The sequence below is a fragment of the Monopterus albus genome, unplaced genomic scaffold (genome assembly GCF_001952655.1).
Source record: "Monopterus albus unplaced genomic scaffold, M_albus_1.0 scaffold76.1, whole genome shotgun sequence".
Classification (NCBI taxonomy): Eukaryota; Metazoa; Chordata; class Actinopteri; order Synbranchiformes; family Synbranchidae; genus Monopterus; species Monopterus albus.
The window spans coordinates 1835579-1848691 of record NW_018127956.1 but is presented as its reverse complement, the minus strand read 5'-3'; the positions used below and the strand labels follow the sequence as shown (position 1 = coordinate 1848691).

The 13113-nt window shown below is 41.4% G+C and overlaps 1 protein-coding gene across 3 annotated transcripts in view; it reads right to left on the bottom strand.

Moving 5' to 3' along the window:
* Positions 1-13113, bottom strand: part of mpp2b (MAGUK p55 scaffold protein 2b) — a 37643-nt gene that overhangs the window by 20990 nt on the left and 3540 nt on the right. For 2 of the 3 annotated variants that reach the window (XM_020606203.1, XM_020606205.1), the window contains exon 2: positions 7759-7838. In XM_020606203.1, the coding sequence (XP_020461859.1) occupies positions 7759-7789 (31 nt within the window). In that variant the 5' untranslated portion in view covers positions 7790-7838. Of the gene's footprint in view, positions 1-5665; positions 5978-7758; positions 7839-13113 lie in introns of those variants that run through there. The other variant, XM_020606204.1, reaches the window with a different exon arrangement.

Below are 13113 nucleotides of genomic sequence, written 5' to 3'. Positions count from 1 at the left end.
GCAGGATCATCTTACTGGTCCTGCATAATTCTCTTTAATCACCACAACTGTATACCTGGCTTGTTGGCACATGAGCCCTTTTTCTGATGTTACCTCATCTCTGCTTTGCCAAGGATTTGTTTTCCTTGTTATTGCTCTCTTTTTCAACATTCTCTGTGTTCTTGTTTGGATCCTGATTTAACTTTCTTCGACATGGTCATGCAGTCTTACTACACTGGTAGCTGTTTCACCACAGTGGATCAACGATGTTGAACACTATCATCAGGAGAAAAAAATGGTCTAGACCGGCATTTGAATATTCTGTGATATTAGACTCTGGAAGCCACAGATGGATCATGCATGGGGTTCCTGTATTATTCATAGAGATTATTAAAAAGCTAACTTGTCCTCCTCCTCCTCAGGTCTTGCTGCCTTTCATTTCTCTACATATACAGTATATATAAATAGAGTGGTTTTCCTCATTTCCCTTAGCATGCATCAAAAGAAGGACAGAGGACTGATTGGTCATGCAGATTCGTACAGGAACAAGTATGAATGTCAGACTAAGATACAGAATTTAAGTCCTTCTTTTTCAAACTGTGGCTTTCTTTTGAAAATAACATCCTCTAACATTCAGGTGGAGTCCATCTTGTATAGTTGTCAAACTTACATAAACTCCCACTAAAACTGCACAACCAGGGCCACAGTGCATTTTTATATCACTAACAGCATTTATCTTCTGCCCATTTCTCACACAAACTCTAAAGTTGCACAGAGACATGTGCATAACAAAATACTCTGCTTTTTTCATCCTCTGAACCTTCACACGTGAGAACTCAGGTGAAAGTCATTTTTCGCTTCAGTGAATCTAAATTCACCATATTAAACGCTGTAAACTGATAACACTGGAGAACTTTTTCGTGAGTGAGGGCTTAAGAGCACAAAAAGGTACTTGGGTGTGCAAACAGACCAGCTACATGTACTTCATGTTAAGCTCTTTTCATGCTCGAGAAGGTGTTGTTTTTAGAGTATTTCACTACTGTGCATTTAATGGATTTATGGGGAAAGAAGAGTTCTTGTAAAGCTGATAAAAAAATTCCTAAGACGCTGCGATGGAACACAGAAGTTACCAACTACACAAAAATGGCAATTAAGGAAGCCAATAAATGAGGCAGTGGTTTCTTTATACAACTCTAGAGGAAACCTTTAATATTAGCATATTGTGGTTGCATCCTGCCTCATGTCTCAATAACGATTAGCAGCCTTATGGCAACGGAGCACAGGTAATCACAAGGAAGCCAAATTAAAGGCGTTAAAGTCTCATATAAGTATCAATTCACTACCAAGGAGAATTACAATCAATGTCATCGAAGCAGCCAAACAATCTGGGTTGTTATCATTTATGGTTAGAGCACAATGGGAAACATGAAGCACTTAGCCAGTGCTTAGTGAAGGTTATTCTGTTGCTATGGAACGGCAGTGAGGGAAACATAGAGAGGATGGAGAGGGGAGCTGAGGGAGGGATGGGAAATGGAGGAAGAGATGTGAGACATCAGTTGTGTTGTGGTTTCTCCACACTGAAACCTCATGGGGTCTTACACACAGAGGAGAACAGCTGGCTCTTTGCACTTCCAGTCTGTGGCTATCAAAACAATCTGGTCCATTGAAATTTTACCAGATAAACAAATAGTTTTACATGCAGATGCAGAAAATACTCTATCCAGAAGAATAACAGTATGTAAAACAGCCTCCATTACACAGTACACAGTCGTCGACTATGATATGACCTTACTTCCAAATAGCAGCACTCATGGCAAAACGTTCACCGATTCATTTTAATTTCTACTTTTAGCTTAACTGCCATGGTAGCATGCTGCTGGTTACATAGTTAACAGTGATCCCGTCCAACCAGCACTGTGCCTCTCAAGTTTTGAAACACACCCTGTAAGAAGTCAAGCAGGTAAGACACATTTTGACCCCAGATGGGTTATACAGGATTCTTTTTAACAGAACCATCCCTAACTTTGAAATCTGGAATGCAGCTAAACAACACCAGTCACGTCTTTCATTGGAACAATGTAAGAAAAAATAATAGTGGTTTTAATTCAAACTGGACAGCACTCAGAGCATGCAAACATCTGCCAGGGTGGCTCACCGTCCCCATAATGCCGTTATACCTAAAAGCAATATTGCTATAGTTTGACCCTCATAACTGATCCGTGTTAACTTCGCCCTGCTTCTGCTGGGGCCAAGCTCTGGTTTCAACATCAAAACAAATGTTGCACCAAGGGAAAGGTCCTTACACATTCAGCACTGACTATCTATCCATTATTTCATTGCAACAAGGTTTTAAAATTGTCTCTCACTTGGTTCTGATGAGGGGTTACAGTAGCACCTAGCACCAAGGGCTCCAAGTTGCAACCTAGTAACACCACAACACCACCGTGAGTTCCACGTCACTTCTCAGTGGTTCACGCAGCCCCCATGTGATCAAGATGAGGAATATAAACAATGTGCTTTATGGTGCAGTGGAAACACAACCGCACTGACTTGGGAGCAGCTCAGCACAGCCTCGCCTTGGCTCAGCAGGGATGACCCATGCTGATGGAAAAACAGCTAAAGTGTGAATCCTGCTCTGGTGTACTGAACTCAGGATGATTAAGTCAACATCCTCCTTATGGAGCACCAATGAAAGCTGTGTGGTCAGTCTGTGTGTGCGTGCAACCTGTACAGACTTGCCTTCAAATGAAAAGTTCTCATATGGTTAGCGTAATCATAGACAGCTATAAAAGGTCTACTGCTGAAACAGACAAAATGCAGTCAGTATAGTTCACGATCTGAATATCCATACAGTTACTTTTCCATGTTATATTTATCAACATTTAAAAACTACTTCAAAAATTCTTATGGGACCTTTAAGAGCCTATTCACTTGTGCCTAATGTGGGCTTCTGCTCAGGTTGAGTTTGGGTGGGCCTATGCTGGGAACTATGTGAGGCCACCAAACGTTTTGCACTAACATGAATGATCAAGAGCTACGTTTCTAGAGTATCACGTGCAAAAAAGCAGACTAAGCAAACAGAAGAGTAAGGGAGATGTCAGTCAACTACAGCTTGTACACACCCACACAGTCCTGAGAGATCTACAAACAACTGAAATCACTTGTGTAGATGTACAATGGGTGTGCAGGGCCAAGGGAGTGGGTTTAGATTCCAGTGTTCAGGGAGGACGTGTAAGTAAATGCTTCAGGTCATGTATTATCACACTATTCTGGAAACTTGGATGAAACTGAGCCATCAGTAATGTTATTAGAAACATGTGCTTTGCCCACTAAAAGTCAAATGGCTATTGTGAAAAAGGCCCCTGAAGTCAGAGGCTCTTAAACCAAAAGTGAATTCTATTTCCTACAGTTACATCAATTTATCAGTCTAGCAATATTCCAGAAGAATACTACACTGAAAGGCAACAGAATGTCTGCATTATGAATGCACTACACTTGAAAGTATGTTCAATTCCCTTGATAAATTATGATAAATAATGCTGTTTTCCGTTTTTATTACTAAGAGATCTGTCGGTTTGTACTTTATCTTGCTTTTGGAGTAAAAAATAATAATACAAACGGTTGATTTTTTTGTACAAATATAATAAACATGCTGAGGAGCTAGCAGGACCTTCTGCCTAAAGGCAAGATGCCAACAACATACACCATATGGTAACTTGTATATTACTTGAGAGACGAAACCTGGGGCAAAAGACTCCAGCTTGTAAAGGTAACTGCTGTGTATTTATTTATCCATTTTATTTGGTTGAGCCTGTGTGCTTTACTAGAACAAAATCTATCACATTCTGTTTCCATTCTAACTACTGGAAAAGTGTGCATGGCTGCCCCATAAAAGGCAACATTTCTGGGGGAAACACTGTAACCCTGACCTCCTCTCTCCTGGGACTTTAAAGCTGCCATTGTAAACACCCTATTGCCATGGTGACACTTGTTCCAATCTGGCACGGCATGGCTGCGGGCTGGATTGCCTTATTAGCTAGCTGAAGGTCACCAGCTAACAATACTTGTGATATTTGTTGACATTTTGCAAATGGACCTCACTGCATGGCCACTGTCTGTGTGAGGGATCATTTCATGAGAAGTTTTTGTGCGGGGGGGGAACTGATATGAATGAGTTTACTGACTGAACTTGCTGTTAGGAGACAAACATTTTGACTTTGACTGTTCATCTGTGGTCCATGAAAGAGCGAACCATAATCGTCAGGGTGTGATATGCATGAAATAATTACCGGTGTTACGACATTATCAAAACTCCCCCAGCAAGAACAGAATTAAACTGTCCCATTTTCTGGAAACCCAGTGATTATCTCTGACAACTTAATCCTCCCAACACAGTGTTCTCAACGATCCATCGTCTGTGTTTGAGCACTGCTTCATTAGTCCAGTAGGTACACACAGAATACAACTCTGATAGTGTGAGGGTTTCTGTGGGGGGAGAGGGGGTAAAACTGAGGAGCCAGAGAGTTATTTGAAAGTTGTGAGTCTGACACTTTCAAGTGTGCTGTCTCTAATCAGAACACTGGTGCATATGAATGACCTCCTACTTACTTGCCATGAATATAGAATGCACTGGAGGTCTCTCTCTCTCTCTCTCTCTCTCTCTCTCTTTCTCTTAATTCTTTTCCTTGTCTCTCTTTCACACACACACATACATACACTGAACTGACAGACATGATGCGAATGCTTTGACAGAAAATGTGATGCATTACGGCTGTCGCTGCTGTCTTGTCACGCCACATTACAGAGAAGAGGACATCTTGCAACACAGTATACTGTGGGACATGAAACACACTTGGCAATGATGTAATGAGGCTTCTTAACCTGGACTAAGTTAACGTGACACAGTCAAATAATTCTTATCCACATACCTGACAAACTGGACACGCAACCCACAGGTCAAAGCACTCGTGAAATGATTTAAGCAAATAACAGTACATAAACAGATACAGTATGGACACAGTGTAGTATGCAACTCCATGCAATATTAATTAAGTCAATCAATTATGAATAGTATGTATGGTACTGCCCACTCCATGCAGGGAGAACAAACAATCTCTGCATTATCATTCAGTACAACAAATGCATGCTTTTACACAGGCTCTAGCTCTTTTGAGTGACTTTTTTCTTTATTTATCTCAAAGTGCATTCCTCTGTCTCTCTCTGTTGCTCTGTTTGACAATGTGGCTTCTCGTTGCAAAATAAAAGAAAATATGGCATGTTTTCACTGTTGACACGCTGTAAAATCCTTTAGTGAATATTTACAAGTACCTTGCTGTCTTTTTACATCTCCTCCCCTGTCTTTGTAGTCTGCTGCCTCAGATTACTATACATCTCCTGCTGCCCTGGGTCCTGACGTGTCTCTGCTCATCTTCATCACACTCTGGAGGTTTGAAAGGGGACATCAGTAGCGGGCGCAATGCAAATTTAACACTCCCAACTAGCCCTCAAACCACCAACATCTACATAAGCAAATGCCACTTGCTTAGTTGCCTTTTAAGTGATCCAACCTTAGATTTGAGCTTCTGTCCAAGATACCTTACCTACAGTAAGCTGTAGCAAAACACATAACCAAAGAACTCATCCTGCCTCCCACACACACCCAGCAGAGAAGCACCTGTGTTCTTACCTTCTCCTACAAGCTTGATTTCCAGGCCCTCCAGGGAGTTGGCTGAGTCCCCCTCCTCCAGGGAGAGCCTTCCAAACAGGCTGCCAGCCATGCTGAACACCACCTCACTCCAGTGCACACACTCTCAGTAACACACCCAATACTGTGTCTGAAGCAGACAGAGATCTCCCTCTCCCTTTCTCAGTCTGTCTCTGTTTCCCCTTCTCTCTCTGCCAAAACAGCTCCTCGCCCTTTCCCCGTTCTCCACCTGCTCTTGACGTGAACGTGTATGAGCTACTGTATGCCTGGGTGAGCGTCTTCTGCTCCGCATGAATGAATGGAGATGAGAGAGGGTTGGGAGCATGAGCAAAGGAAGGCTAGAGGGGGAGAAGAGGGAGGGAGGTATGATGCTTCCACTAGGAGGAGGGAGAAAAGGAGGCAGGACAGTTCTCCCTCCAGGCTTCACTGTGGGGGTTAACTGGGGGAACGAGCAGCAGAGGGCTGGCTTGTATGAATGAGGATCAGTCAGGGTGGCAGTGTGTAGGGGACAGACACATTTAGGGGTGATGACTCCGTATATCTGACGTCACAGACACAGCTACACACACTGCACTTATAGGGACAAGTCATGGACACTAATTGGGAAATTATACTTGTGCTTTATGCTCATAACTCGAGGAATGAACAGCATCTCTGAGCTACTTGACAGGAGCTGAAACATATCTTAATGTTTCAAAACAAAAATGACCCTTCGCTAATCATTTCCCAAGCCTGCACAAAAAATAGTCTTGCTGAAAATGCTGCTTTTTAAGTTTTGATAAAAATTTAAAAAAAAAAGACAAATTGGTTTGGAAAAACAATTTACTGTGTGTTACTAAAAACGCCAGTGATCCAGACTCAGCCCTCAGCTAGCGTACAAATCAAATGACTGACTGACAGCCCATTACAAGAAAGAAACTACACACACATTAACTCTGTGAAACAGCTTTTCTCTTTCTATCCGGCAGCTGACTGCTGCAATTTATTACAGCACGATAAAATACTATAAAGCTTTCTGTTGTAGCTTTGGCCCTCTGTTAATCAATACACCGAGACTCTTAATTTCCCAGACATCTGGCTGTGGCTTTTTCATTCTGTTATGTGTCAGGATCTAGTGTCCTCAGTAAGAAAATTAAGAGACCATACATGGAAGCTTGGCAGCGGGCCAGTTTAGAGGTGTGTGGCTGTGGACACCTTTTTCACAAACTCTACCGCTGTCTTCAACTTTGATGTTAAAGCCATACAGGTTGAAATTCACTCAATCAATGCCAACAATTAACTTCTGCAAGGGTATGAAGCTTTTTTTGGTTATTTCAGTCACACCCTTTCATCATGGAGTAGGTTTTATTAACCAGTTGCTCTGTTGCAGAATCAATGGCAACAATTAACTTCTGCAAAGGTATGAAGCTTTTTTTGATTATTTCAGTCACACACTTTCATCATGGAGTCGGTTTTATTAACCAGTTGCTCTGTTGCAAGAAACGGCGAAGTAGCTGCCATGCTTTCTATTATTGGTGTTCTTTAAATTTAGCAACGACTGCTGTCAAATGCCAAATTAAATGCCTGTTTCCCAGCAGCCTTTAAGTACAGTATTACTGAGCTTGTGGCTAAATGAAAACACACACCCCATTTGAAAGGAAATAGTCTTCAAGTAAACATCTATATTTCAAAAAAGGTTCAAGTGGATTTTAAAAATTCTGAGCATAGCACCCTGCTACTTAAGTCATCGTTGTTTAGTCATCAGTATAATAAAAACTTGCTAAATGCCTGCAAATTAAATTTGGAATGTGTATGCGTGTGCACACATTTGCACTACTGGCCACTGGTGCAGGTTTGACGTGTATATGTGCATGAGTGAAGGTCTGCAAAGGACACAACAGCAAATCCTTTGAGGCATGACTGATCTCAGACTGGAGTTTGAGCGCTCCATTAGCCGGCTCATTAAGTCACATCAGAACTCTGGAGATGAGATACATGTCCTGAGTGCTGGAACAACCACAGTATCTCCTCCCTCTTCCTTCTCTCACAAACATACACAGAAATGGCCTCGCCGTAGCAAAACTAAAGCCACTTACCGGTGTCAGAGCTGGATGTTGCCACGGGCATTTTAAAAACTGGCTCCTCCAAGTATCCTCCACGAAACTGTTTAGGTCAACTACAATGAAAAAGAGTGCAAAACGAGATGCATTAATAACATGAATGTAGTATTGATTGTAAATATGGATGCAAAATCCATTGGTTATTAGACCTCTGAGGTGGACTTAAGGCTGAAACCAGTCGTTACTGTTGTTAGGTTGAGATTGTGCAACGCACAGGGATCAGCGAAAGCCTTGATGCAACGATGACAAAGAAAGAACATCCTTTTTTGTCCTAGTCGCAGTCAACGGACTAATGCACAGCTCATTCCTAATCTGTCTGCACAAGCTCCCACGCACGACAACTGGTATCTAACTTTGTTGATGCCTAAAAATAGAACAGCTAGTTGCTCTGGTAACTTAAACAGTTTTACCAGTCTTACCTGTTGGGAATACTATTGGTGACAGTTGGAAAGCGAAGCGGTGAGTAGGTAGGCCAGCTAACGTTAGCTTAGTGAGGATCTCTGTTGATCCTAATTGATCTGTTTAACATCAGGCAGCAACAACAACAACAACAACAACAACAAAAAAGCAATAAGTACCACAGATTAACAACTGTGAGACTAAGCATCTGTTGTCCTGAAATCCCAAACTGGTGATGTGGAGTTTGTACACACAGTGAATGGCACTTAGGAGCTGAAGAGGGGACGTGGAGAACATAAACTAGGCAATCGAAGACGAAGAGAGACGGACAGAAGAGGGCTTGAGAGAAAACTATCAGGCAGGAAACCGCTGGCGGTGTGGAAACAAGAGGTGGGGAGTCAGTGAGCGAGAGAGAGAAAATGAGAACAATGGTGAGGAAGAAAAGGGCGCAGCTGATAAGGGAGAGACGGTCGTCCAAGGATGCTAATTTCTGGTTGCCATGACAATATCTATCCATGCTGGAACCAGCAATGTCACCACAGGGCCACGGTGTGTGAATGTGTGTGTGTCAACATATTTCAGCCACCTCATCACTGAACAGATTTGGAGTGGTGAAGCATCTTGACACAATGCGGAGGAATTACTCTAACCGGCCAAACGGGGGTACTATCAGTAACGTATAATGCCTGGTACATTCTAAATGTTTCCTGTCTGGCTTCCAATGAAGTTATTTAATCAAATGAATAAATACATTTCTTCCTTCAGATGCAATCTGTAAACTTAGCAGGTGGGATATTTCATTAAGAAAGATACTTTATCACTCACTAATTTATTTCCAGCCTCTCAGTTGTCATTAAACATAAAGCTCTTCTCAAGCCCAGTGGTATGCAGTTTCATTTATTTGATTCTCTGCACAGAGATCAAAATATTCCCAAACCCTGTTTGCTCAGATGTCTATGGATCCGCAGTTGTGTGCAAGCATTTTATCAACACGTCCTGGGGAAACCAGTTAAATGTAAATCCACTGGAGAAGGGCATAATTCAGTTATAGTTCAAAAATACTGATCAATCAAAATGGGAATCCTACCAATAGAGAGAGACTGTAATGCTGATCTTCATTCCTCCAACTCCTTCCACGGGCTGGAAGTGATTCATGTCAAGATACATTTCACTAATGAGAGTTTAGATTAAATTCATCCTTCTGTAAATCTGTTATCCACTATCCATTAATTCTTGCAATAACCTGGTTTATTCTGCCACGTTTCTTAATCCTGTCTATGGTTTTTGGGCTTCTATATTTAACTCCCTCTCTTTGACTTATGTAATAAATCTCTCCTCACCCACAGACGTATTGTAAACTCATTGAGGCTGACTCAGAGAGAGCTGTCACATTTTCAAGTCATTTTTTTCCATGTGTATACATTTTGGTTGAGTGTAGGTGAGATTGTTTATAATTATAGTAATTTCTTTCTTCGTTTAATTTAAATAGCTTCATTTGACTGTTTTTACCTCGTGCGTCGTTTTAGGGGGGTGACACTTAAATGTTTAACAGCTTTGACACTGAAGCACATTTTAAATGTTTTTGCAAAACTCTGATTTCTGCAGACCAGGCCCTCAGTACTGCATACCAGTCTCCCAGGCTTATTTGTGGCATCTCATGTTCGCACTGCAAAATGGTAGAGCTTGTTAAAAGTATGCAGGGACCACATGGCAGCTAAGAAGTCAAAGCCAGTTGCAGCAGAGCTTGGCAATGCTAAAGCTGGCCTGAAACACTGGGGAGGCTGGGAAGGAGGAGGAAGGATGGGCTAAAATCAGCCAAGATCTAATGATGGTGCAGTCATCACAGTTGGTGGTGTTTTCTAGCGAAAAGCCTGAGGTCTAATACCGGCTGCAACCAGTAATCAATATCTACAAACATTAAATAGGGATTCCTTAAACTAGTGTTAAGACCAATGTTGAACGGTGGTTTCAAGCAAATGGTTGAGGTCAAAAGCAGTACTCTGAGTTGTGCAGTGTTGTGTCAGTCTGTCTCTACAGTGATATCTTGTGCATCAAACTGTCTTGCTCGCCGAGTAATCTCCCCCTCTCTCTATTAGTCAGCTCACACACAACCAAAGCTCCATCTTTCTGCCTGTACTGCAGGAAGAGAGCAGTTCAATAGCACAGCTGCCATGACATCATATTTACAGACCTTTATCATATCTACACTGTCAATCTATTAAAACAAGAGGCCATCTGAGTGTGTGTGTGTGTTTCTGTACACCAATCTATAATTATATTTCAAGACATTTTCCATACTACCTAGCAAATTACATTTTCCAGTGAGGTCAAGTGTTTGGTCCTGGAAATTCAAGGGATTTACTTGGTTCAAAGTGCTTTTCCTTTGCTTTTGAGTGCAAGCCTACAATCTCTCATGAAACCCACGTGGGGCAAACTATTTTATAACACATATTTCTCTATCAGCAAGGATCCCCAGCAGTAGTTAAAGGAGCCTCCTATTTCTTTCAAGGTAGTGCTTGCAGGCATGTGGACCAAATAAACCTTGCATCCAGCATATTATGGCCTGGAGCTGCAACACCAGTGGTGGCCCAGGTGTTTGTATGCTGCGTGTAAAATGCCTTGAGCTGTTCCCACAGTGAGGTTGCATTAAAGCCTGTAAATATGCTTTCTCTCTCACACTCACACACACACACACACACACACTCAGTGACCAAACAAGTCTTAATCCACACATGCAGGCTGGCGTCAGGCCTAAAAATAACCCCTGTGCTCCCACAGGTTCAGCTTCACTCATTACTTTACAAGGGAAAACTGTCGTATCCAAGACAACCACGAGCAGCTCTTTGCCTTTTTTCTCTGGCGCTTTGCCATGGCAACAAGGGAAAATGTGTAAAATAATAAGCTGGAGCTAAAATTTGGTTTATTAACAGGTTTGAGCTACACTTCAAAACGGAGTTGCTTTTATCTGAGCAAATGATTTTTTTTATAGCAGCATAACATCACTGTTAAAAAACTGAAGAAGTGACTCTAGCAACATGTAATCACAGAGACAGATATGTGCCACAACTTAGAAGCAATCTTTGGTGATCAAAATATTATTTTTGCTTTGAAAAAATAACATTTTAAATTGTCACTGTAAAAAGGTAGTGAGAAAGAAAGGCAGTCCAGTCAGTTTATACTATTCTTACAAAGACACAGGGATGCGACTTAAGAAGCTTCATGAAAACTACCATAACAGTTTCTTTTGAGTATCTATTCGAGTATTTTTTTGAGAAAACACCTGCATATTTATGTGTCCTTGTTGTTAAAGTCTAACTTTAATGCTTTCTCATAAGACAGTATTAAAGCAATTCATTCGGTCTTGCTTTCTGGGCCTCATACCAACACTACAAATCTAAACAGTATGTAGAGGTCTTTTGAAGGAGAGGACAAAACCAAACACAGCTTAAAGCCAGTCAGTGCCGCATGGTTGAACAATTTCAAAATGCATTTTCCTGGGCACAAACACTTAAAGTTACAGTTAAACGTTGTGTTAGCCTTTAAACTCTTATAAATGATTAGCCATCAGCTAAAAGCTCTGGGATTCACTGGCCACCTAAGCCACGAGCTTCAGATTCTCAAACAGTGAGAAAGCATGAGTTACGTTCATTGTGTTCTCTGTATTAGTATTTTGCAATTCTGGTCACCTTAGTCTTGTGAGTCTTCTTTTTTATTTCAAAGGACACAGACTGTAATTAGTGCAATAAGAATTAAATGTCATGAACGTACCACTGAGAGGCTAAAGCACTCAGGCAAAGTGCTGGAGCCACACAGGAGAGCGCTTACAATCACCACCCTGCATTAATTTCATTAAAGGTCTTCATTCCTTCTGTAGTTTTTTTTTTTGGTCCTGAGGACACAGTTATAATGGAATAAACAAAATGAATATCACTGTTTCACTGTCAGTCAAATGTCTCTAGAGAGAAATGCTGGAAGTTAATCATTATTATTTTTATTACAGGGCAACTCTCCGCCTTTTGTGTAAAGCAGATTGGATGGATGTAAACATTTGGCTGATTTTTATTACATAAAGGCTACCACACCGGATCAGTACTTATCAATACATTTCAGCTGCCAGACATTCTCAGTTCTAGAGTCACACTGCTAGCATTTACCTGCTAAACACCCGTGCATATGAACACTAAAAATGTAAGTATGCAATTGTCACTTTGATGCCACAGCCTTTATATTTGGACATTTGTTCTGAAGGGGGTGAGGAGGCAGGTGTGAGAGTAAATGAGCAGGTCATTTTTATGAATGACATCACAGAGACTGGGGAAAAGATGCTGAGGCTACGTGAAGGATAAGGTCATTTTGTATATCAATAGCATTTTCAACAATTCACATACAGAGACTAAAACTAACAGTCAGTGTCCAGCCTGGATTAGCTTGTTCATCTGTGCCACAGACCTCTGCTGTTCAAAAACGATTAAAAACACATCAGTAAAACACAGCGCTGCCCCGGGCGGCACGTTTCAGATCTACCTGTGGAATCTAGTTTGGACGGGCTGTAGGTCAAAAGTCCTTCTCTCTGCCAACTACAGTTAATTAGAATTCCTGCTTGATGCAGTAATTAAGCAGTCAGTGTCTCCAAGCTGTGAAACTGAACAGGCACCACTAAAGAGGTTCTTATGTATGTGGCATCAAATAACCAGCAGACCCTCTTACATCCTCTGTACACTACGCTCTGGGTGAGAATCAAGGGTCATACAGGAACTGCTCTTTGAATTTCCAGAATGCAAAAGCAAAGAAGGGGGATTTTGTGAATTTAAGTTGATTAAATTTAATGTCTAGTACAAAATGTATTCAAATCTTAAGGAAACTGGAGTGAAGGGCACATTTTCAGTCTAAGGAGCACACTTCTGAAATGGTTAAAGTGCTTAGACAATGTTT